This window comes from Plecotus auritus, assembly GCF_963455305.1.
Source record: "Plecotus auritus genome assembly, chromosome: 7".
Lineage (NCBI taxonomy): Eukaryota > Metazoa > Chordata > Mammalia > Chiroptera > Vespertilionidae > Plecotus > Plecotus auritus.
In genome coordinates this window covers 121,282,461-121,307,598 of record NC_137774.1, presented here as the reverse complement: position 1 = coordinate 121,307,598, position 25,138 = coordinate 121,282,461, and the positions used below count along the sequence as shown (strand labels likewise).

At 37.8% G+C, this 25,138-nt stretch overlaps 1 protein-coding gene across 1 annotated transcript; it reads right to left on the bottom strand.

The window, feature by feature from the left end:
• Positions 1–225: 225 nt before the first annotated feature.
• On the bottom strand, positions 226–22,699 carry SPATA9 (spermatogenesis associated 9; the record flags this gene model as incomplete). The annotated part of the gene is made up of 5 exons (XM_080681664.1): positions 226–623; positions 4,976–5,071; positions 15,059–15,286; positions 22,372–22,460; positions 22,639–22,699. 5 exons carry the CDS (start codon positions 22,697–22,699, stop codon positions 345–347), a joined length of 753 nt encoding a protein of 250 aa, XP_080537790.1. The 3' UTR covers positions 226–344.
• Positions 22,700–25,138: the final 2,439 nt, after the last annotated feature.

Here is a 25,138-nt window from a genome sequence, read left to right as displayed (position 1 = left end):
CCTTCCCAGAAAAATAATTAGAAAGATTAAAACAAGTCTTTAATAAAAATGTATTGTACATACTCCTATATTATAAACCACAGCATAAAGTCTAACCCACCAAAGTGTAAATTTTCACATTCATTAAAAAATAATCAGATAGTCATAAATATATTCTACATCAAGATTCATTTTGTTTTCTCTACCATATAAATACTTGAAAATGACATTTTACTAGTTCTTCCCCACCCTTTTTAAAAGCAGAGTAGTCAGTATATGAAAACTAGTTTCCTAGTTTTGTCAGATGAAATGTTATTACATAGATAACTCTTAAGCTGTTCAGTGATATTTATGTTCAGATTTACTCATTCATTTATTTCAGTTGATTGGTCAAACACAGAATGTAAAACCTGGATCTTATTACTCAGCATATTATCAGGAAAATCAGAAATATTGTCTGGCTGATCCAGTAATGAACAATAAGATTTCGCTTTGATTTCACCATCGGGAAACATAGGCTCAGAAAGTGCAGGCTCAGAAAAGGCTTTTCTAAGATGTTTGCTCTCCTCTTTGTTTTGCCTTATGGATTCTTCTTCTTGGAAAATTTTCTTTACCTTCTCCAGAACAGCATTAACACAGACTGTCTAATAATGAAAAAATATTGAAAAGTAAAGTTTCTTTTTAAGCTATTAAACTTGCAGATAAAAAGCCCAATAAAATCCTATATAATAAAGAGCTAATATGCTAATTAGACCTGACGGCAGAACGACCTTCTGTAATGACCTTCCTGAACAACCAGTGGACGGGGCCCGCGAGGCAGCGGGCTGCAAGGGCCAAGCCCCTTGCATGAATTTCATGCATCGGGCCTCTAGTGTTTAATATAAAGTCATTAATCTACATATTCTAATAAAGAAGCACTTCCTTTCTGGAATCCCGGGCACATGGCAAACATCACGAGATTGATCCTTGTTCTGAATATACAAGCACCATAATCTAGAAAGAAAATTAAAACCTAGTATAACTCAATAAAGATATGCTTTACATCTTTTTTCTCAATTCATTAATGTTCTATATATTTATCCTTTGATTTAATTAAATGAAACATTTCCTTTATTCTCCTGATTTAATTAAATGAAAATTTCTTCTGAGAGATGAAATGTCTCCAACATGTTAATACCTCACAGTAGGTTTTCTGTTTTTGCTTTTTTTAGCCCCTGGACTTTGCTTATACCTGTGTGTACAACTGGAAGGGCACAACCATTTTGATAAAAATTTAGTAAGCTAATTGATTTCTAAACAGACGTGATCCACTTCCCCTCAAAAAATTCCACTTAGTACTTTAAAAAAGTGTCAAAACATATAGATAAATACAATTCCAAAAACAGAAAGCTTTGGGTTCATGATGACATTGTAAATCCATTGTACAAACCTGGGAATGCCAGCCTAACTCCATACTTTTAATTAAGAGTGATATTTAAATGTCTTTATCAATTAAGGCAACTGCAGGTATTTTTTTACTTCCATCTGAGTATATCCAAACTTAGAGCTATAAAACTTGAGGAGCAAACAGCTTCATGCATTTATCCCAAATATGATCATTTTCTGTGTATACCATGCTATGACAAAAGTTTGGGAAGCCCTATCCTATTTAATATATTTATTTTTCCCTCACCTACAAAATTTTATCTGTGCCCATTCTAACCATTTCTGTCCCAGTTTTAGAAAACGAAAGAAAGTTCTCAAGATGGTTACCTCCAACACTTTTACTACTAAATCTAATGGAAACAAAATCCTCACTTTTCTTGATGACTCACTCGTCTTGACACTTATCAATCTAAACTTCCTGAGTCTATTTCCTTGACACTGTTTCTCCTGATTTTCTTCCTACTTTTCTGATTATTGCTTTCTTATCTCCATGGATTTCATCTCAGCTCATATTAATGTTGTTGTTCACATTTCTGCCAACTTTTCTCTTGGCATGGTTCTAGTCAGTGTTAATTTCCAACGTATATGTTATATGCCTTCAAAACCATAATTCCAGATCTGACCACTCCTAGGTCTTGCTTGGATGCATATATGACCAATTATCAGATAACCAAAAATTGTTTCTATTACCTGCTTAGAAAGTTTATAGCATGACAAATCATGTGAGATTATTTCAAAAGCCTTTGGGGACATTACAGTTTAATTTTGGTTTTAGGCTTCTTTTTTTCTTTTTTTTGTTTAACATAGTTATTTCATCCAACCCATTTTTTGCAGTGTATTTGTATTCTAGCTGAATTTGTATTCTATCTGAAATTCACACTTAAGATATTGAACACATCTCAAAAATTTAAAACACTTTTAAAATATTTATTTGATAAACTCTGTTCTTTAAAAAAAACTGTATATGTGTTTAAAATTAAGTTTTTTTATTTTTTTAAAAGGTATCTTGGGTATTCTTGTCTCATTGTAATTCCCTATAAATTTTTCAATTAACTACTCAACTTACACACACCTGCTCATATTTGAATTGGGACTGCACTGAGTCTAGATTATGGGGAATTTTCATCTTTATTATTGTGTGTTTCAATATGATAAAAATATTAACATAAATGTGCAAGACATCTAACAAAAAAGCCATAAAAATTATTAAGATAAATTAAAGAAGACCTAAATAAACAGAGATGCCATGTTCACAGACTGAAAGGAGGACTTATTCTGCCAATTATTAAGACTTATTATTAAGCGTCTTTAAATCACAGTGTTGAATTGGTACAAGAATAGAGAAATAGATCAACTGTATAGAACAGAGAGTCTACAAATATACCTACATTTGTAAGTTCACTTGATTAAGAACACAATAAATGTTCTTGGGCAATAGTAAAAGGGTGTTTTTTTCACCAGGAAAGTGAGTCTGTTCAATTGGATACCCATGGAGAAAAAATTTGACTCTTACTTCATACCAATTCCTAAAAGTGATAAAGCTCCTAGAATACATCAGAAGTAAGAGTTTCATGACCTTGGATGTAGGTCAAAATTTCCCAATTAAGATATTTAAATCTCTCAACATAATGGAAAAAGTTAATAAACTAAATTATATTAAAATTAAGAACTCCCATTTTAAAACAGGAAAAGGTAAGTCCTAGAATAAAATAAATTTGCCCATATGTAACCAAAAGAGGGCTTGTTCCTAGTATATTTTTCTTTTTTTTTAAATTTTTTTATTGATTAAGGTATTACATACATGTCCTTATTCCCCCATTACCCCCCACCTCCCATTCATGCCCCCACCCCCCTGTTGTCTGTGTCCATTGATTAGGCTTATATGCATGCATGTAAATCCTTTGGTTGATCTCTCCCCATTACCCCCACCCTCCCCTGCCTTCCCTGAGGTTTGACGTTCTGATTGATGTTTCTCTGTCTCTGGATCTATTTTTGTTCATCAGTTTATGTTGTTCATTGTATTCCACAAATGAGTGAGATCATGTGATATTTATCTTTCTCTGCCTGGCTTATTTCACTTAGCATAATGCTCTCCATCTCCATCCATGTTGTTGCAAATGGTAAGAACTCCTTTTTTACCTCAGCGTAGTATTCCATTGTGTAGATGTAACACAGTTTTCTAATCCACTCATCTGCTGATGGGCACTTAGGCTGTTTCCAAATCTTAGCTATTGTAAATTGTGCTGCTATGAACATAGGGGTGCATATATCCTTTCTGATTCTTGTTTCTACCTAGTATATTTTTCAAGTACAAATCAAAAATAAAAAGGATAGACAATTCCCAATAGAAAAATAAGAAGATACTTTAACAAAAATTAACAAAAAGGATATTCAAATGTCCAATTAATGTATAAAAAGGTACTCAATCTCATTAATAAACAAGGAAATGTAAATTAAAACCACAATGTGATTATATAACATATATACAAGAATGACTAAAATGGAAAAGACAATACAAGTGTTGGTGATGATATTGAGCTACTGGAATGAATTGTTAAAACCATTTTTGGAAAACTATTTGACAACATCTGTATAAGATGAACATGTACATATTCTGTGGTCCAGCAATTTCACCAAAAACATATGTATAAGAATATTCATAGCACCTTACAATAGCCAAAACTGTAAATATTCTAAATGTTCAACAGTACAATGAATAAATAGTGATAAGAGTCAATCAATGGAATACCACACAGCAATGAAAAGCAACAAACTACTTTTACAAGCATCAAATGAATGAATCTTAAAATGGTAGTGCTGAGCAAAAAAGGGCAAATACAAAAGAATATGCCGTATATAATTTTATTTATATACAATGCAAATAAAACTATGGTATTGGAAGTCAAAATAGTGGCTGCCTTTATAGACAAGGTTAGAGATTATGAGGGGGACAAGAAAGAGACTTCTAGAATGATAGTAATATTTTGTTTCTTGATGTGTGTGGTACGTAGGTTAATAGATTTTGTGATGATTCAAGCTGTACTTTTCTCTTTGTATGTTATACTTTTTTAAAAAATTTAAAGGTAAGTATAAATGGAAATAGATTAAAAGAAATAATCCTTTATCATTTATAAAAGCTTTTATATTGTCATGTTTTTTGATGAACACTTTTTAATTACAGCACTTATAACTCAAAATACACTTAATTTACAGCACTCATAATTCAAAACACACTAATATTTGTTTTCCCCAAATCACAGACTTAAACAATGGGATACTGCATTTTAGCCAACCATGGATGGCACAATGGCCGAAACAAAACAGCTATGGCTAAATGAAAGCAAAAACCACAATATTTTGACCAAGTGGTAATAAACTTTATAAAAACAAAATAATTTAAGTTATTTAAGCAAATTAGCTTTTAGTGATTGAAGTAAATTTTTAATGTAAAATTATTTTGTGTAACAAGAGAATAGTACCTTGGTTTATGAGTAGAATGTACAGTATACCTTTAATCTTGCATAAGATAAGAATATTTATTTCTAGATTCTAATAATTTTGCTTAACTTACCAAATAAATTAGTGCTGCATATGAAGCATACATTATGCTAGTTAAAGCAGTCTTTGCTGGAAAGGAAATGATATCAAACAAAGAACCCTTTCTAATCTGCAAAAACAGAAGAGAGTTTTCTTGTTAAAACAAGTTTTCAATGTTACAATGTTAAATTTTACAGTGTTATTGAAAAATGAGAATTTATGTATTTTTTCCAAATAAAGTCATCCACTTTAGATCGATCTGGTTTTTTTTCACATTCTAAAAATATATTCGTTTATTTTTTTCCTTTTTTAAAAAGATACTTTCTTTTGCTCATCAAAACCTGCAACATGTCAATTTTAAAAACCTTGCGCTGGCCGGTGGTGTGGCTCAGTTGGTTACAGCCTCGTTCCGTGTACCAGAATGCAATCAATGTTTCTCTCTCTCCCCTCCCTCCAACCCTCCTGCCGTCCCTCCCCTTCCCTCCGTAAGATCAAATAAAAAATAAAAATCTTAACTTTTTTTTTTACATTTACCAAGTGTTCACTAGGGGGTGCTGCTGTGCATGTTAGAACAACAGTGTTCAAATTTATGTAATCATCCTTTACTACATTATTCATTTCTTCAATTTAGCAAACAGTAATCAAAACACTGAACATTTCCTGGAGATTAATGACCTGCTTGGAAATGTTAATCACAAGTCTGCTGAAGGCCAGCCTTAATCCTAGATGATCATTAAGCTTTAGGAAATGCTCTGTGCTCGCATCCAGCATGCTTTTTGAAACCAAGAGAAGGTTTACATCAATAATGGGTTTGTTTTTCAGATGTTTCCACCTTCTGGTAATAGAAGATGTCCCTGCCTAAAACAATCATATTACATATTCGATTCAAGGGAGCTGTGGTTTCATAGGCCACTTCTATCGCCTTGAGTGGTATCAAATGAGGACATTAGGAAAACCATTCCTTTCCCAGTCAGCAGTGCCGTGGCCGTTAGCCATGCTCCTCTGAAGTAACAGCTGAGCTACTTGATGGCTTCAATAACTCCCGAAAGGTACAGGCTGTAGTGGATAAAATAATGCACACAAACTACAAGGAACAGATATTTACAGCATTGAAAAACTGGAACAATTAATTATAGAATGATTAGGTAAATTACACTACATCTACTCCATGGTATATTGCAGCCCTTTCAAATGTGTTTCCAAAGAACAAACATTTACGTGGCACTGTGTACCAGGTCCCGTGCTAAGTACTTGGTATTGTAGTAAACTGTTTTTGCTTACTGCTGCCACTGCTGAATGGTGAACAAAATTGCCATCTTATTTCTTAAGAGATTTATGGAATGCTGAAGCAAAAATACTCTCTAGCCTAGTAGCTAAGAGATGGCTGGTGATGGGAGGCCTTTCAGGCCATACCAACTCTTAGATATAGGGATAGGTAGGGGCAGTTTTAGCCCCCTCATTCTATGTGTCGTTCTGGAAATTTTCCCAATGTTCCTGGCTTCTGAAAAGATTTTCCAGGAAATAAAGCACCTGTTGCTGTTTTCCTCTTGTAGAAGAATCAAAATGATAGCATGCCTTTGAATCCCACTGTTAGGCTACAAGGAGATGTTACACTAGTAGAGAGCAGATGCTGACATTAGGAAGGAAAGCAGATACACTCCAGCAAAATGCCTCCTAGCAGAGTAAAAGATTATGAGTTTGTGAATATATAAATGCAAGTGAGAGGTCCATATTTAATAACTGGTAAGCCATATGCAGTACAAATAGAAGTGTCTGAATGTATAAGTCACTCTTTGAATGCATCTTTCTCTTTCAGATTTTGTCCTTCACCTAAAGGTAATTAAAACTGATTAGTTTCAAAATAAATTACGCATTTGATACATGTTATGCTTCTGAATGATGAATCTGTATATTGCCTAAGGGTCAGTTTTTCACCATTCTAATGTTTTTAATAAATACTTGCTATTCCTTTGACAAATCATCCTTGTAGAAAATACATTTCCTCCAAAATTCATGGCTACAGACAAGTGGCCATTCTTCAATTTTATGACTCACTTGTAATACATGTTTTTCATATTATAAGCTACCCTGTTTCATCTTTGGCATGCTATGAGCAGGAATAGTGTATGGTAAAACTGAGATAAAGAGAAATTTGGTAAATTGAAGGCTTTATTTAGGTGGTCTTGGCCTATTTCAGAAATTTTATCTTAACCTTGTTATATTTTATGTCTTTGCATATTTAAAAGTATTTCATATCAGCATTATGCTCATATATTTCTTTTTTTAATGTGGTAATATTACTACATAAGATATATGGATACTTCAACAGTAAAAACATTTCAATATTTAAATTTCCCCCACATAATTTTGACTGCTTCATCTCATAAAAGAACTGTGTTTATCTTATTTTCACTAATAATGGGATAAATCACCAAAAAAAGGAAACTAACTATAAGCAGTTTAGAAAATAAAGATCCATTTACAGGTGACCTGAAGGTTAGAGTATTACCAGGTCCCACTTAGTTTATGTTTTCCAAAACCATCTTGGTGAGGGATACCAAGGGAGTAATAGGGAAAACTAACTCAGTGACTCACGAGTAAGTGTTGAAAGAAATACTGACTACTGAATATTAATAGGTCCAGGAAAAAAAGTGTTTCCTATAAGTTTGGGAAAGTTACATGACTATGTCTTTGCTTAGCAACTCACAATGCTCATGAGCACAGGAAATGCTCCTAGCAGTCCACATAGAGTAAAGAAAGTTATTTGACTTTGTTTATCCTAGTATTAACGTCCTATGGAACACTGGTCTCAAATAAGCTCTTAATTGGGTGGTCCTGTAAAAGCTCAAACGTCCCAGCCTCTTGGCCAAACTGCAGAATTATGTCTTCAAGATTTCAGTAGTTCTGCTTTCTAGGAATGGTCCCTTTTCCCAGGTCTTGAATTACACCACCTAAGAGAGCCTCATGGCAGGCTCATCCAAGGACCTACAGAAGTGCCTGATATTTGTGAGGTTTGTAGTTTAAACGCAAAACTGTAGTCTACACCAGAGGGTTGGGGGTAAGGAGTAAACTTTATTTAGAAAAACCTGACCCTCATCTTGGAAAAAGCACTACTAGTCACTGGGGTCCACCTGTGGCACAGACCTTTTAGAGGCTGTTTTCTTCACTTTGCCTGCACAAAGTAGAAACAGTTATCTCTAATGCCGGAAGTGCTCCCGGTCCTGTGGCCCTGCTTGGCCTGCCAAAGTCAACAACTATGTCTGGGAGCTGACGTGTCTTGGCCCAAGTCAGCATTCAAAGCTGATTATCTAGGTCACTGCAGCTTAGAGCAGCTTACAAGGCTTAGCAGATGCATCATTCTGTGAGCGCTGGTGCTGGGAATGTTGACAACCATCAGGATATTCTCCGCTCAGTTTCCCATTCCTGAGGCCCCTTATAGAACTAGCACAGTGGTCGGCAAACTCAGTCAACAGAGCCAAATATCAACAGTACAACGATTGAAATTTCTTTTGAGAGCCAAATTTTTTAAACTTAAACTTCTTCTAACGCCACTTCTTCAAAATAGACTTGCCCAGGCCGTGGTATTTTGTGGAAAAGCCACACTCAAGGGACCAAAGAGCCACATGTGGCTCGCGAGCCGCAGTTTGCCGACCACTGAACTAGCAGATATATCAGTACAACCTCAGCCCTGCAGAACCTAGAATGTTTTGAGGAGCAACCTGACTCAGCACCCACAAAGGTGCAAAGCAAGTGCCAGGTGCCAAGGAAGTCTCTTTTAACAAGATGTCCAGCTGGAACCTCCTAACCCAAACTCTCTGTGCTCATGTCACAACACGCCACCAGACTCTTCAGGACACCTGTATCAGTTGGGTCTTTGGGTAATTTATATTTGCCACAATATCTTTGAATATGTAATTGAAGATATATAGCCAGTGTCCTAATGAAAATACTCCTTTATGTTCTTGAGGGAGGCAATCTGCCTGAATGGTGTTCCCAGCTACATAATATCCAACAGAGTTTTGGTAGAATCATTCAAGGTGCTCTGGGTACACCATCCTCTCATGAGACAGAGCACATGAAGAGGGTCTTTGAACGTACCTAAACATAGGTTAACGAGGCTGCTTCCTTTCCTACATAAAGCGATGCCCTCCATGCATCCACAAAGCCTATCTCCTTGCAAAGTAATTCCAGATTTCACTCCTTTTACTTCTACACACCACAAAGTTCCACCTTGACACAGGCAGCCTGGCAAATCTTGAAAGAATTCATGTTGGAATTCACTCTGCATAAGCTGAACTCCATCGCATTGGGACGGCAGCCAAGCAGTGTACCAGGGCTGGTATAGCTCCTCTGTGCTATGCCACTGACATCTTGACACACTTTGGTACCATTGACCAATCCATTGACCTCCACACCACCTATGTTATTCTGTTGTTCCTTTGACTCTCCAGGCCATTGTCTTCATTGTTCATACTTCTCTTTTAGTCATCACTGAGACTTTCAGATTTGAGATACAGTATGTTATTTTCTTCCTTGATGCAAGTTAGTTTCCTCTCGGTGGCAATTCTGATTTTACATCCTAGCTAATGCATATTCCCCAAGTAAAGCTTCTTCCTCATTCCTACCCTCAAGGACCCAGGAACCTCTGACTTGGTACTTTCCCACTTGTCTCATGCCAGCCATTTAAAACTACTTACACTTCCTAAGTAAGGCATGCTCTTGATTGCTTCAGCATTTTAATATACACCGTTCTCTTCCTGGAATGATTCTCCCTTTGCAAGGCTAATTTCTCCTACTTCAAGTCTCCGGTCAAGTATCACCTTCTGGAAAGCCTACACTGACTACTCTTTGGAATGACATGCCCCTTGTTGATGCTTCCATAGTGCACTTTGCACACTTTGGTGATGTAATTGCTACAATCTACTAGCATTGCTTGCTTGCCTATAACACCCACACTTCACAGGCCCAGGACAAGACATCTATGAATGCCTACTACCTAAGCTAATGATTTTACATGTCAGGTTTTCAAAAATATTTGTTGAATGAATGAAAAAGTAGAATTATACTTTACTTACTTCCAAAACCAATTCAACCATCTTATACTGAAATTTATAAAATATATTAAGAAGTAAAGCTGGGTCCTGGCAGGGTAGCTCAGTTGGTTAGAGTGTCAACCTGATATGCCAAGGTTGCAGGTTTGATCCCCGGTCAGGGCACATACAAGAATCAACCAATGAACAAATAACTGGAACAACGTATCTCAATATCCACCCCAACCTGCTAATAAAACGTGTCCTGGCTGGTGTTTCTAAGTGGTTATAGCATCAGTCCTCAGACATAGGGTCCTGGGTTTGATTCCTGGTCAAGGGCTTGGGCCTGGACTGCAGTTTCAATCGGCCCGGCTGCTCATGTGGGAGGCAACCAGTTGATGTGTCCCTCTCACACCAATGTTTCTCTCTCTCCCCTTCACTCCCTTCACCTCTCTACCCCTCCCTCCCTCCCGCTCTTCCCTTCACTCTCTAAAATAATCAACAGAAAAAATAAAAAATATCCATGGGTGAGAATTAACAAACAAACAAAAAAAGCAAAGCTGAAGGATATCTGGTTCCAGCAACATGGCAGAGTTAATGGAGAACCACACACAAAAAAACCCCTACAAATTCTATGTAAATTCATACACCAAAAATGTAATATAAAACTGAGAAGAAAAGAAGAAAGGAAAGAAGGAAGGAAGAGAAAGGAAGGAAGGAAGGAAAGGAGGAAGGGAGGAAGGATGGGAGAAAAGAAGGAAATCCCCTTGCCAGGAACAAAGAGGAAACTAAAAACTGGAAGAGTAAGTATCTGAGTTTATATCCCAGGAACTCTGGGGATGTCATTGGACCCTGAAATAACAGCTGGGGCTTGAGTTTCAATAAAGAAATTAGAGATGAGACTTAGATGCACGAGGTGAGGAATAGGCCTTTGGGGAGTCTCAGTGAAGGTGGGACTGGGACAACTGCATCCACCAGTCCAGGAAGAAAGTAAGGAAGCTAGGCTCCACCAGGGGCCGATACCCCTGGAGCACTAGCTGAATCCTTAGAGGAACAGTTCTAAGAGACAAGGAATTTCTCTTTTTAAAAAATCCCCGTTGAAAAAAACCTTTCAGTTAAATAAAACAAAACATCAAAAGAAATTATCTACTATGAGTGAGACATAATATATATCACAATAGTCAGGAAGATTAGCTTCCCCCAAATATCTCATAGAAAAATCTTTTAAAGAACCACAAAGAAGTGTTTAAAATAATTAGATTTTTAAAAAAGAAATAAACTCAGACACTTTGAAAAGAAAAAAATTGGACCTTCGGAAAACACCAAATAGAACTTCTGGAAGTGGTAAGTATAATATTTGAAATTTAAAATACATTAAGTAAGTAAAATAGCATAGTAGATACAGCTGGAGAGACTTGATTAACTGGAGGATAGCTCAGAGGAAATTATTCAAAATGCATTTAAAAAAAGATAAAGGGAAAATACGAGGACATTATATATACAAAGAATAAAGTGAGAAGGTTCTAAGCATATTTTAATAGGCATCCCAGAAGAAGAGATTAGAGAAAATGAGAAAGAAGTAATATTTGAAGAAATAATGACTAAGAATTTTTCAGAATTGAAGAAATTACCCTCAGATTCAAGAATCACAACGATCCCCAAGTGTACTGAATCTAAAAAGCATTTGACAATCTATAGATATAAAAGCCAAGTGACCATAATGGTGGAATGACCTGAACGACTGGAATGACTGGAACAACTGGTTGCTATGACACACACTGCGGCGGCCAACCAGCTCGATCAGGGCCCTGATCAGTTCTCCAACCTCCCACAGCCCCTCCCTGCCCCACTGACCCAGCCCCAATCGGCCCCCATCGGGATGGGCAGCTGGACCCCACCCATGCACGAATTCCTACACCAGGCCTCTAGTAGATAATAAAATTGAAGTCGTGCATCCCTCATGACCCAGCAATCCCCCTTCTAGATATACACCCAGAGAATGTCTCATACATATGCATGAGGAGTTATTTACAAGAATGTTCACTGAAGCACTGCTTGTAATACAAAAAATTTGGAAACTAAATTGTCCATCTGTCTAGTAACAGATAAACTGTGAATTGTTTTTTCTTATAATAGAATACCCCAAAGAAGTTAAAATAATAAATCATAGCTACATATATAAACCTTTGAGTAAAAAAGGAAGTTTCAAAATGATTAAGTACAGCATACCTCTTATATACTAGTAAATTTTAAGTATACATAGTAAAATACATGTATACAAATGTAGTGAAAATATAAACATATGCACGGAAATGTTCACATCAACTTCAGGATAATGATTAAATTTAATAGAAAGAAAAAGGGGCAGGATTGGGGCATGGCTAATATTTCTTTTTATAAAGGAGATTTCTGAAGGCAATATGGCAGAATATTACTACCAGGTAAATATTGATGGAACTTCTGATAAACTACCTTTCACATATTTTGAAATATTTTATTGATAACGATTTTAAAAATTAAAGCTATGTCCTAAAACAATTAGAACAAGAACAAAGGAGAAGAGATGGCATAGGTATTGATCTTGAATAGGTGTCAAAAGAGAGAGTCAGCATATGGACCTTGGATAAGTCATCTAATCCTTCAACCTGTTTCTCTCATCTCAGGTTCCTGGAATAAGTTATCACAACTAAGCTGTAAATTTACCTGTGAAACTCACTGTCAATCAAGGCAAAAAGGCAAACACATTGTGGTTTTTGTTCTTACTATAAAAGGAAACACAAATTCAACAGAGAATAGATATTATTTTTCTGCCACTGAATTTTCATTAGTATAGGAATACAGTTCTCCAAGGATTTCTCTCAGCCCTGTACAGATTGGATCTTCTGAGAAAAGGACATGGTTGAATAGCAAACAATTTGAAAGAAAGTATATTCCTCTGGAGAGATCTAGCGATGTACTTCCCAAGACATGTCACAGGGCACTAAAAATAAAGGCCTCTCCTCCTTCCCTTCCAGACACACGTGCTCTTCTCCCTCTCTCTCTCTCTCCCTCTCCCCCAACGCCACCAAACTGGGCAGACTACCAGCAACCGTATAAAAGGCTAAATCTCCTAATTTCAGGTTTTCTCTCCTGTGATGCAACTTACTGTGTACACGCAGAGATACATCTGGCTCTTAGCTCATTGCCCTGTGGGAACTGAGTGTAGAAAACTGACACAAGATATTGTGCTGGTTGCTACACTAGCTGTGAATAATAAACCATCTGTGAATCTGCCACAGGCTCTGTGTCTCTGTCAGAGAGAGAGAGAGAGAGAGAGAGAGAGAGAGAGAGAGAGAGTATAACTGTGACAGGCTAACTTGTTAGCTTGTAAATGATGTAAAAATCTCATCCTTCACAGCAAAGAGGAGCAAAGGGAAAGACAACGAATAATGTAATGGGCAGTCCCTTTAAACATGATTTCATAATGAATACAGAAATGGTCTTCAAAGGACACTTTTACATCAATCCTCTGTAAAAACGCTGGGTCTAACAATGCAAGGAAAGAAATGTCAAGGCAAAACATTAGATTCAGACAGACATTTCGATGGGAATTTAAATAATACGGGTCAGCTATATTTCTTTTCGATGATCTAAAGAGGCACAAACACAAATCATTTTTTACTTTCGCAAACATCAGATATTGTAAGAGAGCTCTTTATAATGCTGTCTCGGGCAGTTCATAGTTGAAATGTCTATTGATTTCTGGGAAATGTCAAAACCTTTGTTTAGAGAAATTCCTGTGTAATGAATATTTTGTTCATTTTAGCCATCCCATCCATTATCCATTTTCTCAGCGCAGAACAACCCAGATTTTTGTATGAGGATTCATCGTTTCCCCTTTCTCCAACCCAGATTTTTGTATGAGGATTCATCCTTTCCCCTTTCTCAGGTCATGTGGTCTGGTTGGAGTTCCAACCCCCACTCTAGGAATGCTGCAGGTAATTGAGTTCTAGACCAATCAGTGATTACCATTCCCCTGATTTAGACATAAGTCATTCTCTAAAAGTGAATCTCAGGCTTGGCCAGGAATGCCGAGTCAAGGACGCTCATTCTTTTCTGCTGTAATTCAGCCTGGAAGGATGAAACCCTGGAACAGCTGCAAATCATCATGTGACCATGAGAGAAATGTCAGTCTAAGAATGGTGTCAACACGGGAAGCAGTCAACATGGAAGCAGAACCAGGCGACAGAGAGAACGAAACAGGATCCTGAAGGCATCATTTGAGCACCTGTATCCAGCTATGCCCGAAACCTTATCAACTCTGTGGTTCATCTACATGAACTAATACATCTCCTTTTTGGCTGAACTCAGTTTGAGCCAGGTTTTCTCTCCCTTCAACAAAAGAATTAAAATTGATTTATTCTGGGGATTGATTAGATGCCAGACTTTGACGACTCTGAATCTTTTGTAACAAACATTTAGAATGCTTTGAATAATGTCCAGATTGAAAAACCCAGAGTTCTGTGACATAAAGTTTAGGGGGAATAAAGGTCGCCAAAACATTTTAAGAACTGTTATCCTTTAACAGAGCCTCAATGAAGCAATGTAGAACATTAATTTGAAATATACTTGGATGTTGTTAGGTCTATCAAAATGAGTGTATAGTTAAATATACTCAATATATTATGTCAATCAAAGATTAATTTGGAAACATAGTTTATGGGGAAATGGAAAAAAAACGATTATTTTTAAGGTTTGTTGTAGGATTTGAGGTTTGACATAAATAGTAATTTGTAGGCTTATATTTAGGATGAACCATCTGAAATTTACAGTTTTATATAATTCAATTAAATAAGAAGATTTTATTTATTTATTTATTTTTTAATAAGAAGATTTTTAAAAGTCCACATTACTTCTTCTTTCCGATTTATTTAAACCAGAAAATATACTATCTTGGAAAAAGACCCAACCATTCATTTCTCTTATCCAACTGTTATTGTTTTACATGTAGGACAACCAAATGTGTCCTACATTTTTCAAATCTTACAATTTCAAAACATTTTCTATAAAAAAGATCCACATCTTGTACAAATGCAACATTCACTCACCTGCATGTTATATAGGGGTTGCTTTGGTGCATTAACTTCCCTCAGCAGGCGGTGAGATATGCCCCTTAACTCTAAAAGTCTACAAGCAAGCCGAGGCTGCAGGAGTTTGGCCACTGATTTGGAGGATCTGGATATGCTGTTCAATCCTTGAATTAATGCTCCTCGGTTGATCTTGGCTAAAGCAATGGCCATTTTGACTTTAGATGGTTTTTTCATAGTTTCTCTTTTCTGGAAAATAAGCCTTTGAAAAGTGACTGATGTGTGATTCTCCAGAGAATTAAAATCTACTTTAGGCAGAGACCAAGTACCACATAATTGTACACTGTGCATGGTCCTGTGCATACACTCCATGTTTACTGATGATATCCCACCCCCTACAACTCATAGACCCCACCCACCATGTACTTAAATCTCTACATGAATATATGAATTGTTCCTTAGGATAACTATCCAGAATTTCAGTTATTAGTGTAAAGATATACATTTTTCCACTTTTCTCTCTAGGTTTATTTATTTTTTTGCATCGATATTTAAGAGCTCTATAAAAAATAAACAATTCTTATTCAAATATTATTCAATGCTTGAATTATTCAAATGATAATTATTATTCAAATCTTGTATTTCCCAGCTTACTTTAAACACTTTAAATGATAAAATAGAGCATACATACATAATTCATAAAACAAATACCCTATATACTAATCAACAAGCTTAGGACACTTTTACTTCTAAAAAATTCTATGCGCGTTCTGGTAGAAAAATGTGTGGCATTACCACAACACATAAAATGTAGTACTTCTCTGCTCTACCAGAAAATGAATCACAGGGAAATTACTTACAATGTGGTCAGACTGCATTCCAGGCAACACACAAGTATAGTTTCCATTCTTCCTTAAAGTAATGTTACGGGCTTTTCTGACTTTTTAGTATAAGCAACTTTGAATCTCTATTAGTTGAGTCAAAATATGTAAGTATAAAACATCTTTCCAATGAATTTTTTGGTCTGCAATTAACATTACTAGTATATATTTGTCTAAGAGCTAACATGCTGTATATTTTAAATGCCTCAATTTTTCTCCTGAAGTAATAATTTTTATTATTGTTGCTTTTGTCCTCAAAGTTCAGTCTTCTCTTATTGGTCAGCGTTCGCCATGGGAAATAAAAATAAAAAGCCATTCTAGCCTGTCAATGAGGATGTATTTCTGCAGCATGTGCTGGTTTAATCTGTTAACTTTATGGAAACGTCCCATTAGCTCACCTGTGATCTTATCCCTGCTAGTCAATATAACAGCAGAAAATGCAGTCTAAATTATGGACTGCTACAATTCCAAGCCACTTTAGAACAGAGCAATCCTTACAAGCAAGTATGTGGTAGAGAGAGCAAGCAAATAGCACGAGGTGCAATCTACTCGCTTGTGAGCATACCCATATGCGGGAGAGGAACCACATTGTCTGCAGTAGCCAAAGCTCCTGCACATACAGATTCAAGTTCTCCTGTGACCTAATGCTTTGCTGCTGTCAGGACATAGGGCAGGCCACCCCAAAATATCCCACAATGCAAAATATCCCACAATGCAAAATATCCCACAATGCAAAATATCCTACAGTGCAAAAGATCCCACAATGGCATATCAATTATTTTGAATTAAAATTACTTAAGAAACTGCTAGTGCAAGAACAACTCTGGACTCTCTCTCTCTCTCTCTCTCTCTCCCTGAAAGAAGAAGATAAATCTCCAATGTGAAAAGTCCTATTCCTGCACCTGGAGTCTAATGAGAGACATCCTTATCAGCAGAGTTAGTGAATTCAGAGCTGAGAACTGTTGTTTTTTTTTTAAAAAAATTATCATTTTTTTGTTTGTTTGTTTTACTAATTTATTACCCAAGCCCAAACTAGATTCCTCACTAATGAGTACCCAAATCTAAGTTCCTTCATCATGATAATTCTTCACAATTTATTTCTTTGTCTACAAGATGTAAAAAGCTGCCTGCATCGATCATGTCTCTGAGCATCACTGATGATCTGTTTGCATGCCTTAAATTGGTTTTTCTCCTGTTATCTGGTCTTGTGCCAATTTTATTATTAGTCCAGCTGTAAGAACTCAAGAGGGACAGAGGAAGGACTTTCCATCCCCCACACTGCACCAATTCTTCCTCCCAACTCCTCCTCAAGGTGAAGCATCTGGAATAAGTACATTCTGATTACAATAGACTGTGCTTTCTCTCATTACAATTTCTAATCATCAAGATGAGGGCCACAGTGCCAGGGCAAACAGGAATGGGACATGCGCAGTAGTTCTGCCTTTACTGAAACCTCCTCTATGTGATCATTCAGTGTTTTAGCAACCCTTCATTACTGCAGTTGCAAAACATTAACATTCTACACTTTTCCTCTTTTTGTTTTACGTTTCTTTGTCAAATGTTGGTGATCTGTACACATTGGCCAATGCACTGACTTTACATGTGTATTTCTATTAACCAATCTTGATTAATTCCCCCAAACACTATACTAAATGAGCCATTCAACTTTCCCCTCTTCTCCAAATTATCTTTCCAAATTTTTCTCTGTAGAAAATTAAGCTTATTTGTAACAGATTATCTGTTAATCAAAACTCTCCTGTAGGGTTCACATAATTTGTGTTGAGCAAAATAGTGTGTATTACAATAATGCTTTCATGCACTTTTTATTATCTTTCTCTTTTTAGTCTCATCGTGAATTCGTGGCTTTTTCCAACAAACTTAACCTGTTCCTCATCTTTGTTTCCTTTAATGTTCAAATGGTTTCAATTTAATACCCAAGGATATTTTTCCACTGATTTTTAGAGAGAGTGGGAGAGGGAAAAACAGAGAGAAATATTGATGTGAGAGAAACACAACGATTAATTGCCTCCTGAATGAGCCCCATCCAGGGTTTGGGGGCCGGAGAGGAGCCTGCAATGGAGGTACATGCCCGTGACCGGAATTGAAGCGGGCCCCTTTGGTCCACAGGCCAATGCTCTATCCACTGAGCCAAACTGGCTAGGGCCTTTCAGAGTTTTCAAAATACTTTCTCTTTTTTGATACTTTCTTAGATACCTTGGAAAGAATTACTTCTGACAACAAACTGTTTCTGACCACCTCCACTCTCCCTGCCACAAAACACGAAATCAACTTGTTACGGCTCTTAAGAACAGTGTTAGAAACCAAACCCAGCCCCTGGATGAATGTCTCGTGGTTCCTCATGTCTCTGGAATACGAAAGTGACAGCAGAAGAAGCTACTTACATTCATTTAGATGGAGAATGAGACATTCTTCTTTAAAAAAAAACACACAAAAAAACAACAAAAAAAACCAAATAAACAACAACCAGTCAACAGTTTAAGTTGATGAGTCCAATCAGTTACTTTTAAAATTAGCTCTAATAGAAAAAATTTAAATAAAACATTTCCCCCCTTTTTTTGAGCTACCAGCTTTTTCTTTTTGTCTATTATCTATGCTACATATTTTCTTACCTAGCAGTGTGTAAATTTAAAAGTTGACTCCAAATTAAGAAGTCCTCATTTCTTTTCCCTCAATTTTTTTTTTTTTTTTTTTTTACTCTTGGCATAAGTAAGCATCCTTGAATTGGTTGCAAAGTATGCAAGTTTAGATGATTATTTTTGTCATCATTATCTTCATCAGAGCATATCAACAAATATCAGAAAAGAAATTCCAACCACCACCATCACCTCAGAGACACACAGAGGTACTTAAAGACCATTTACCAAAAGAAACTTAATCAGATTGGTTCAAGAATCCCACCCCAGATTTCTCTATTTGAGCTCCATTCTTTCAATACATATCCTGCTTTCCCTTTTTATTTTATTTTCCCCAGAGCCAGGCCCATTTCTCTATCATCAGCAGTTTTAATGCTGAACTCCAATTTCTATTATGCCAGCTTTTTACTACCCTACAACTATAAAGCCAGCCTGTCAGCAAATCTTACTCAATTCTTTCTCTGAATAGCCCACTTCTCACTGTCTCAATACCAATACCCAGTCCATTGTATTTGTATACCACCATCATCTTGTCTGGACTAGTAAATTAGCCTCCTCAGTGGTCTCCCTGCTTCTGACCTTGCCTGTTTTCATTCTTTTCCCCAACACATCAGCCAGAGAGCTACAATGAAAACATATGTCAGATCATATCTTACTTTTCTTCTACTCAACTGCCTCAGTGGCTCCTCGGTGCACTCAGTGTTAAAGCCAAAGTACCTACCATGGTCGACAAGGCCCTACAAAGGACGTCTTTCCTTTACCTCTCTGGCCACCTCATCGGTTTCTCTCCTTTCTCCTCATCGTAACTTGTTGAACTTGTTAGGTACACTTCCAGCCCAGCAACTTTGCACTAGCTATGCCATTTGATCCCAAGGATACCAATGTTCTCTTCCTCGCTTGCGTTAAGTCTTAATTCAAGAATCACTTTCTCACTAAGACCCTCTAGGGTCTTAACCATCAATTGTTATCCCTACCCTTACTTCATGTTTCTTCTATGCTGTATTTTTTTTCTTCTCCTTAACACCTACCATTAACATAATATGTTTTTTCTTGTTTATTGTGTTTTCGCTTGACTAGGATTTAAGTTCTATGACAGTGTTTTATATCCACTTCGCTTACTCATCTTTCCTTAGTGCCTGGAACAGTCTGGCACCCAGTAGGTGCTCTATAAATGCAAGTTAAAATGAATGAATGAATGAATGAAGAGTATCAGAAAAAAATCACAATAATGAGAAATATCATAAATATACCAAATATTAAATTAGAAACCACCCAGAAAGTTTTCAGTGCATAATGTAGTTTGTAACTTTCACAATAATGATAGTGCCCTACAAGAAACAACCGACCAAAAATAAAAATATAACTGAATTATAGAACATCCTAGTGATAGTCAGATAGATTCCTCTATAAAAACTCCACCATCATTCCCATCATTTTTTTTTGCCCCAGGCCAGCAAGATGGCCTTTTCCTAAATAAATAAATGCCTAAAATAATAATCTTTAAATTATTTTAATACTAATCACAACGGTTAGAGATTTAAAAGACAATCCAATTAATAAAGCCCTCATTCCTTTTAGTATGTTTGGGAACTAAAGAGCATTATGAAAATAATAAAATTTGCAGCATTTACAATGTGACCTTTTAAAAATAATCTAGTTAACAGTGGAGTATTAGCATTGTTTTATGGATAATTTATTTTTGAAGAGCAAATAACTTCAACATGTTACCATATCCCCTAACTATTTAGGTTCCCTGCCAATCTCAGTAACACATTCTTCACAGTAAATGGTGGAAAAGAACAATTTTAAGTGTTTTGAAAATGAGAAATGAAGAACTTTTAACTATGTTTATATTCTCTGAGTGGGGTAAAGTTTTTGTAAGTAAATGACTTCAGTGAATTGGAACCAGGAAGAGTTCTTTCTTTGAGGATTAGAATACCAATCTATTTCACCAGAAAGCATTATCTAGTGATAATGAGGCTATGCAGAGGGTAGGAAGAGATGAAGGGAGTTGTAAAGAAACCTGCAACTCCTTTGATTAAATAAAATTCCTGTTCTCTAATATTGGCAATTGTGGAAGAATCAGAGCTGGAAGGGGCAGTGGGACTTTCCAGGTCTGTGTCTGGCCTCCTCCATGTCATTGAGGCTCTCTCAATAATTACTGCCACTACTGTGCTGGTCTGAACCATTGTACATCCCAGACCAAGCACGGCCACCTGCCCATCTCTCTTTTTTTTTTTCCTTGCGCAGGGGCCATGCTAATCTTCTCTGTATCGTTCCAATTTTTTAGTATATGTACTGCCGAAGCGAGCACCACTTGCCCATCTCTTAAAACTCCAGCGCATAGCCAAGAAAACTCTTTAGTGCTTCAAAAGACTTATCCCAAGACCAGGGGCATGTAAAGAGGGAACCAAAGAGACACTAAGTCTAAGATATGGTACAACAAAACCCAACTTGCTTTCTGGAGCTCGTAGGCCTTATCCTACCCTACTTAGATGACCTCCATCTGGATGCCATCTTGCCTCTAGGCATCCAGATAACTATTCTTCAGTGTCACCCCTCCCCAAGGTCTAGACCCAAGACCCATGCCATTTATTCAGATTTACTTGACATTCTAGGAGCATGATGTTTAATACTTTTTGGTCTAACTGACACTGCTTCCTTTGAAATATTCTTCTCTGCTCGTACCCACTTGGACCTTTGCTCACTTTGTAAACTCCTGTTCATCCTTTGACACTCAATTTAAGCATCCTTCCTACATGGAGCCCTCTCTGACCATTCTAGGTAGAGTCCTTTATTCCTCTAAACTGGATTTACCTCTTTGCATATTCTAATGCAATTACTTGTTTACTACTTAGTCTCCACTAGATTAAGCACAATGAGTGAAAGAATCCTATCATGTTTATCTCTGTATTCCCTCTCCCCAGTCCCATACAGTAGTATTTAGTAAAATACTAAATACCAGTCTGATGCCTGGGTGTCTGGATGAATGGTTAAAGGTAGCTCTAATACCTCCTTCTCTGTAATGAAATATATAGATTTTGTGATTATAGTATGTTACTCAGAGTGCTTTTTTGTTTACTTCCAGGTTTTGGCTATGTTCTTCATGTTTGACATTGCCAAAAGTCTGACTTCTGGATAAGTAGATTGTTACTGTACCACCTAACTTTACAAAGCATTCCATTCCAACTGTGGTCAAAATGACTGAACCACCACTTCCATTAAGAGCTGTGTACTTTCAGGTAAAGTAGGTTACATGTGTCCTCTAAACATGTTACTTTTTCCTGACCATATGTATCTTTAAAATTCTCTCTCTTATCCCTCTTCTAATCCCAAAATTTTATGTTTCAAATCCTTTTTGGAACAGATGTTAAAAACACATATACTTATCTTTCAATTGGTGTAATTTATGTCAGTTATGCTTTTTCACTGATTTAAGTGCCAGATATTTTAATTAAAGCACATTTAGGTATTTTTCTGATTTTATAGTAATCAAATCTAAGTAAACTACATTGCAATTGTGGCTGAGAGAGTTCTAGTTTTTCAATCTAACAACACAGTGACTATCTTTAAACGTAGTTTATTTATCTACTTCACTTCTTTGTCCCCAATCTCTCCCAATGAGTAAGAGTTGAAATTTGTGCGGTGGGGGTGGGGTGGTGGGGGGCAAGTTCGAAGTGAAATTAATGTTTTTCTAATCTTCAAACACTGACCTCAAAATCAAGCATTAAATAATTGATATGATATTAAAAATATAATATACTTCTTATAATTCTTTTCAGTTATGAAAGCACATTACCTGATTAGACTGTGATACTCTTGGGATGGTAGAAATATCATCTTTAAACTCATCTACAAGGTCCATGATTGTTTTCTGGATCCCCTCAACTGAGACAAAAAGAAGTTAAAGGGGGAAGGGAATTTTAAAAAATATCCCCTAACCATAATTCAAAATAACAGGGAACACTGGGTCCACTGCTTAGGTGGATGGAAAAACAGGCAAACCCTAGGGGGCTTTATTCCATTTCCCACACCCATATCCCCTTCACAACAAGCTTGTGTTTACTTCTTCCAGAAAAGTTCTTCAACACCTGCCCACATATCCACCCAACAGGTTTGATTGGCATGATGAGTTCTTGCTTGGGTTCCTTTTGCTTGGCAAGCTTGCAGGCCTGAGCAATGCTTGTCCTTCTCTCCCATTAGTGAGGGACGTGGGCAGCCTTCCACTCGGGAAAGCAGGGAAGGACGGAACCTTCAGCTTACTGTCAGAACTCTTTGTTACTGCACAATGGGCCTCTGAGAACTTGCTACAGAATCTTCTGAGATTACTCTGGCGTGAGAACTGCATTTGGAGGCACAGAGGAAGAGAAAGGGGATTGAAAACTGAACCGCACTAAGGAGTTCCACAATATAAATTGAATTTTGTTCCAATTTCTGCAGTGATACCTCAATTAATGGATCATCCGAGAACAAAGCTCCCTTTGAAAAGAGTTGGCATATGTTTTAAAAGAAATGCTTCACATACGATGCCAAGTGGAAAAGAAATACCAGCAGTTAATTCAGAAAGACTTCTGAACAGAACATTGTCCTTACCCAAATGAAGGTCACTAGGTCCAACATAGGCAAAATGGTGCAGCCTTTGTTTTGTTTGTCTCCTTTAAAATCTCTTCATCTTTTCCCCTCCTAGTACTCTCCCACTTAGATGACCATTATTCTCCTCCTATCAAACCTGGAGGAACTGCATATTGTACAGACTTAATAGACTACCTAGTTACAATTCAGTGTGGATGAGTTGAGTTGGTTAGCACAAATCCATTGTAATTTGAAACCTTTTCATTTAATTGTGGCTAAGTGGTTTTCTTCAGCAAGCATAAAGTGGCTGCTGGAGGTCTGTTGGTGGGAGGTGTTTGGAAAAGAGAAATGTTCATCAGAAGACTCTTCTACCAAGTGGAGCCTGACAGATTCCCGGCTTTCACACAGTCCTTAGTCCTAAGCAAGCTTCCCACCACGGCACGACCACCTGTCCTAACCTTAACCCGCCTTCCTCCCTGCTTAAGATAACCACACCCTTAGCATTTGGAAACTGCAATCATTGCCAGAAAGAATATCTCCTTATACAAAGGTGAACATACAAACTGGGGGGTCTATAAGAGAACAAAGCTCTTTATTTGCCTTATCAAGATCCTTGGCTATCAGAGTCTTCCTCAGAGGAACACCTGGCAGTACCTTCTCTTACCTTCTTCCCTGGTCTCACTTGCATCTACTCCCTAATTCTTTTTATCTATCTATTCACCCACAGGGTCCTACCTCCCAATTGGTTTCACCCACTTTTCTTCTCTTTTCATCAGTTCTTGCTCTCTGGGCATCCTATAAAATTAATAAATCTACAAGAAAAACATTTCTCATGCTACTATTTCCTACACTTTATGCATAACCTAACTATGTGTGTTATGCTAACAAAGTCCTTTTTGTCTCTTCTTTCTAATGACCCTGATGAAAAAAGACTGGGCGTGGTGGTCGTTATAAAGTAAAAAAATTCCACCCTGCCACATTTATATTTGTGACCATATGATAATGTTTTGCTTTTTATTTAATTACTAGAAGCCTGGTGCATGAAATTCATGCACGGGGAGAGGGATGTCCCTCAACCCAGCCTGCACCCTCTCCAATCTGGGACTCCTCGAGGAATGTCCGACTGCCCGTTTAGGCCCGGTAGGATCAGGCCTAAACGGGCAGTCGGACATCCCTCTCACAATCCAGGACTGCTGGCTCCCAACTGCTCGCCTGCCTGCCTTCCTGATTGCCCCTAACCACTTCTACCTGCCAGCCTGATTGATGCCTAACTGCTCCCCTGCCAGCCTGATTGCCCCTAACTGCCCTCCCCTGCAGGCCTAGTCACCCCTAACTGCCCTCCCCTGCAGGCCTGGTCACCCCTGACTGCCCTCCCCTGCAGGCCTGGTCCCCCCCAACTGTCCTCCCCTGCAGGCCTGGTTTCCCTCAACTGCTCTCCCTGCAGGCCTGGGTCCCCCCAACTGCCCTTCCCTGCAGGCCCGGTTGCCCCCAAGTTCCCTCCTCTGCCAGCCTGGTTACCCCTAACTGCCCTCCCCTGCAGGCTTGATTGCCCCCAACTGCCCTCCCTTGCAGGCCTGGTCCCTCTCAACTGCCCTCCCCTGCTGGCCATCTTGTGGCCACCATCTTGTGTCCACATGGGGGCAGCCATCTTTGACCACATTGGGGCAGCCATCTTGTGTGTTGGAGTGATGGTCAATATGCATATTACTCTTTTATTAGATAGGATAGAGGCCTGGTGCACGGGTGGGGGCCAGCTGGTTTTCCCTGAAGGATGTCCCAGATCAGGGTGGGGGTTCCCTTGGGGCATGGGGCGGCCTGGGCAAGGGGCCTGTGGTGGTTTTCAGGCTGGCCACGCCCCCCAGCGACCCAAGTGGAGGCCCTGGTATCTGGGATTTATTTATCTTCTATAATTGAAACTTTGTAGCCTTGAGCGGAGGCCAGGGCCGGCCAGGGTGGGCGGGAAGCTTGGCTTCCTCCATCGCCGGGGGCAACCC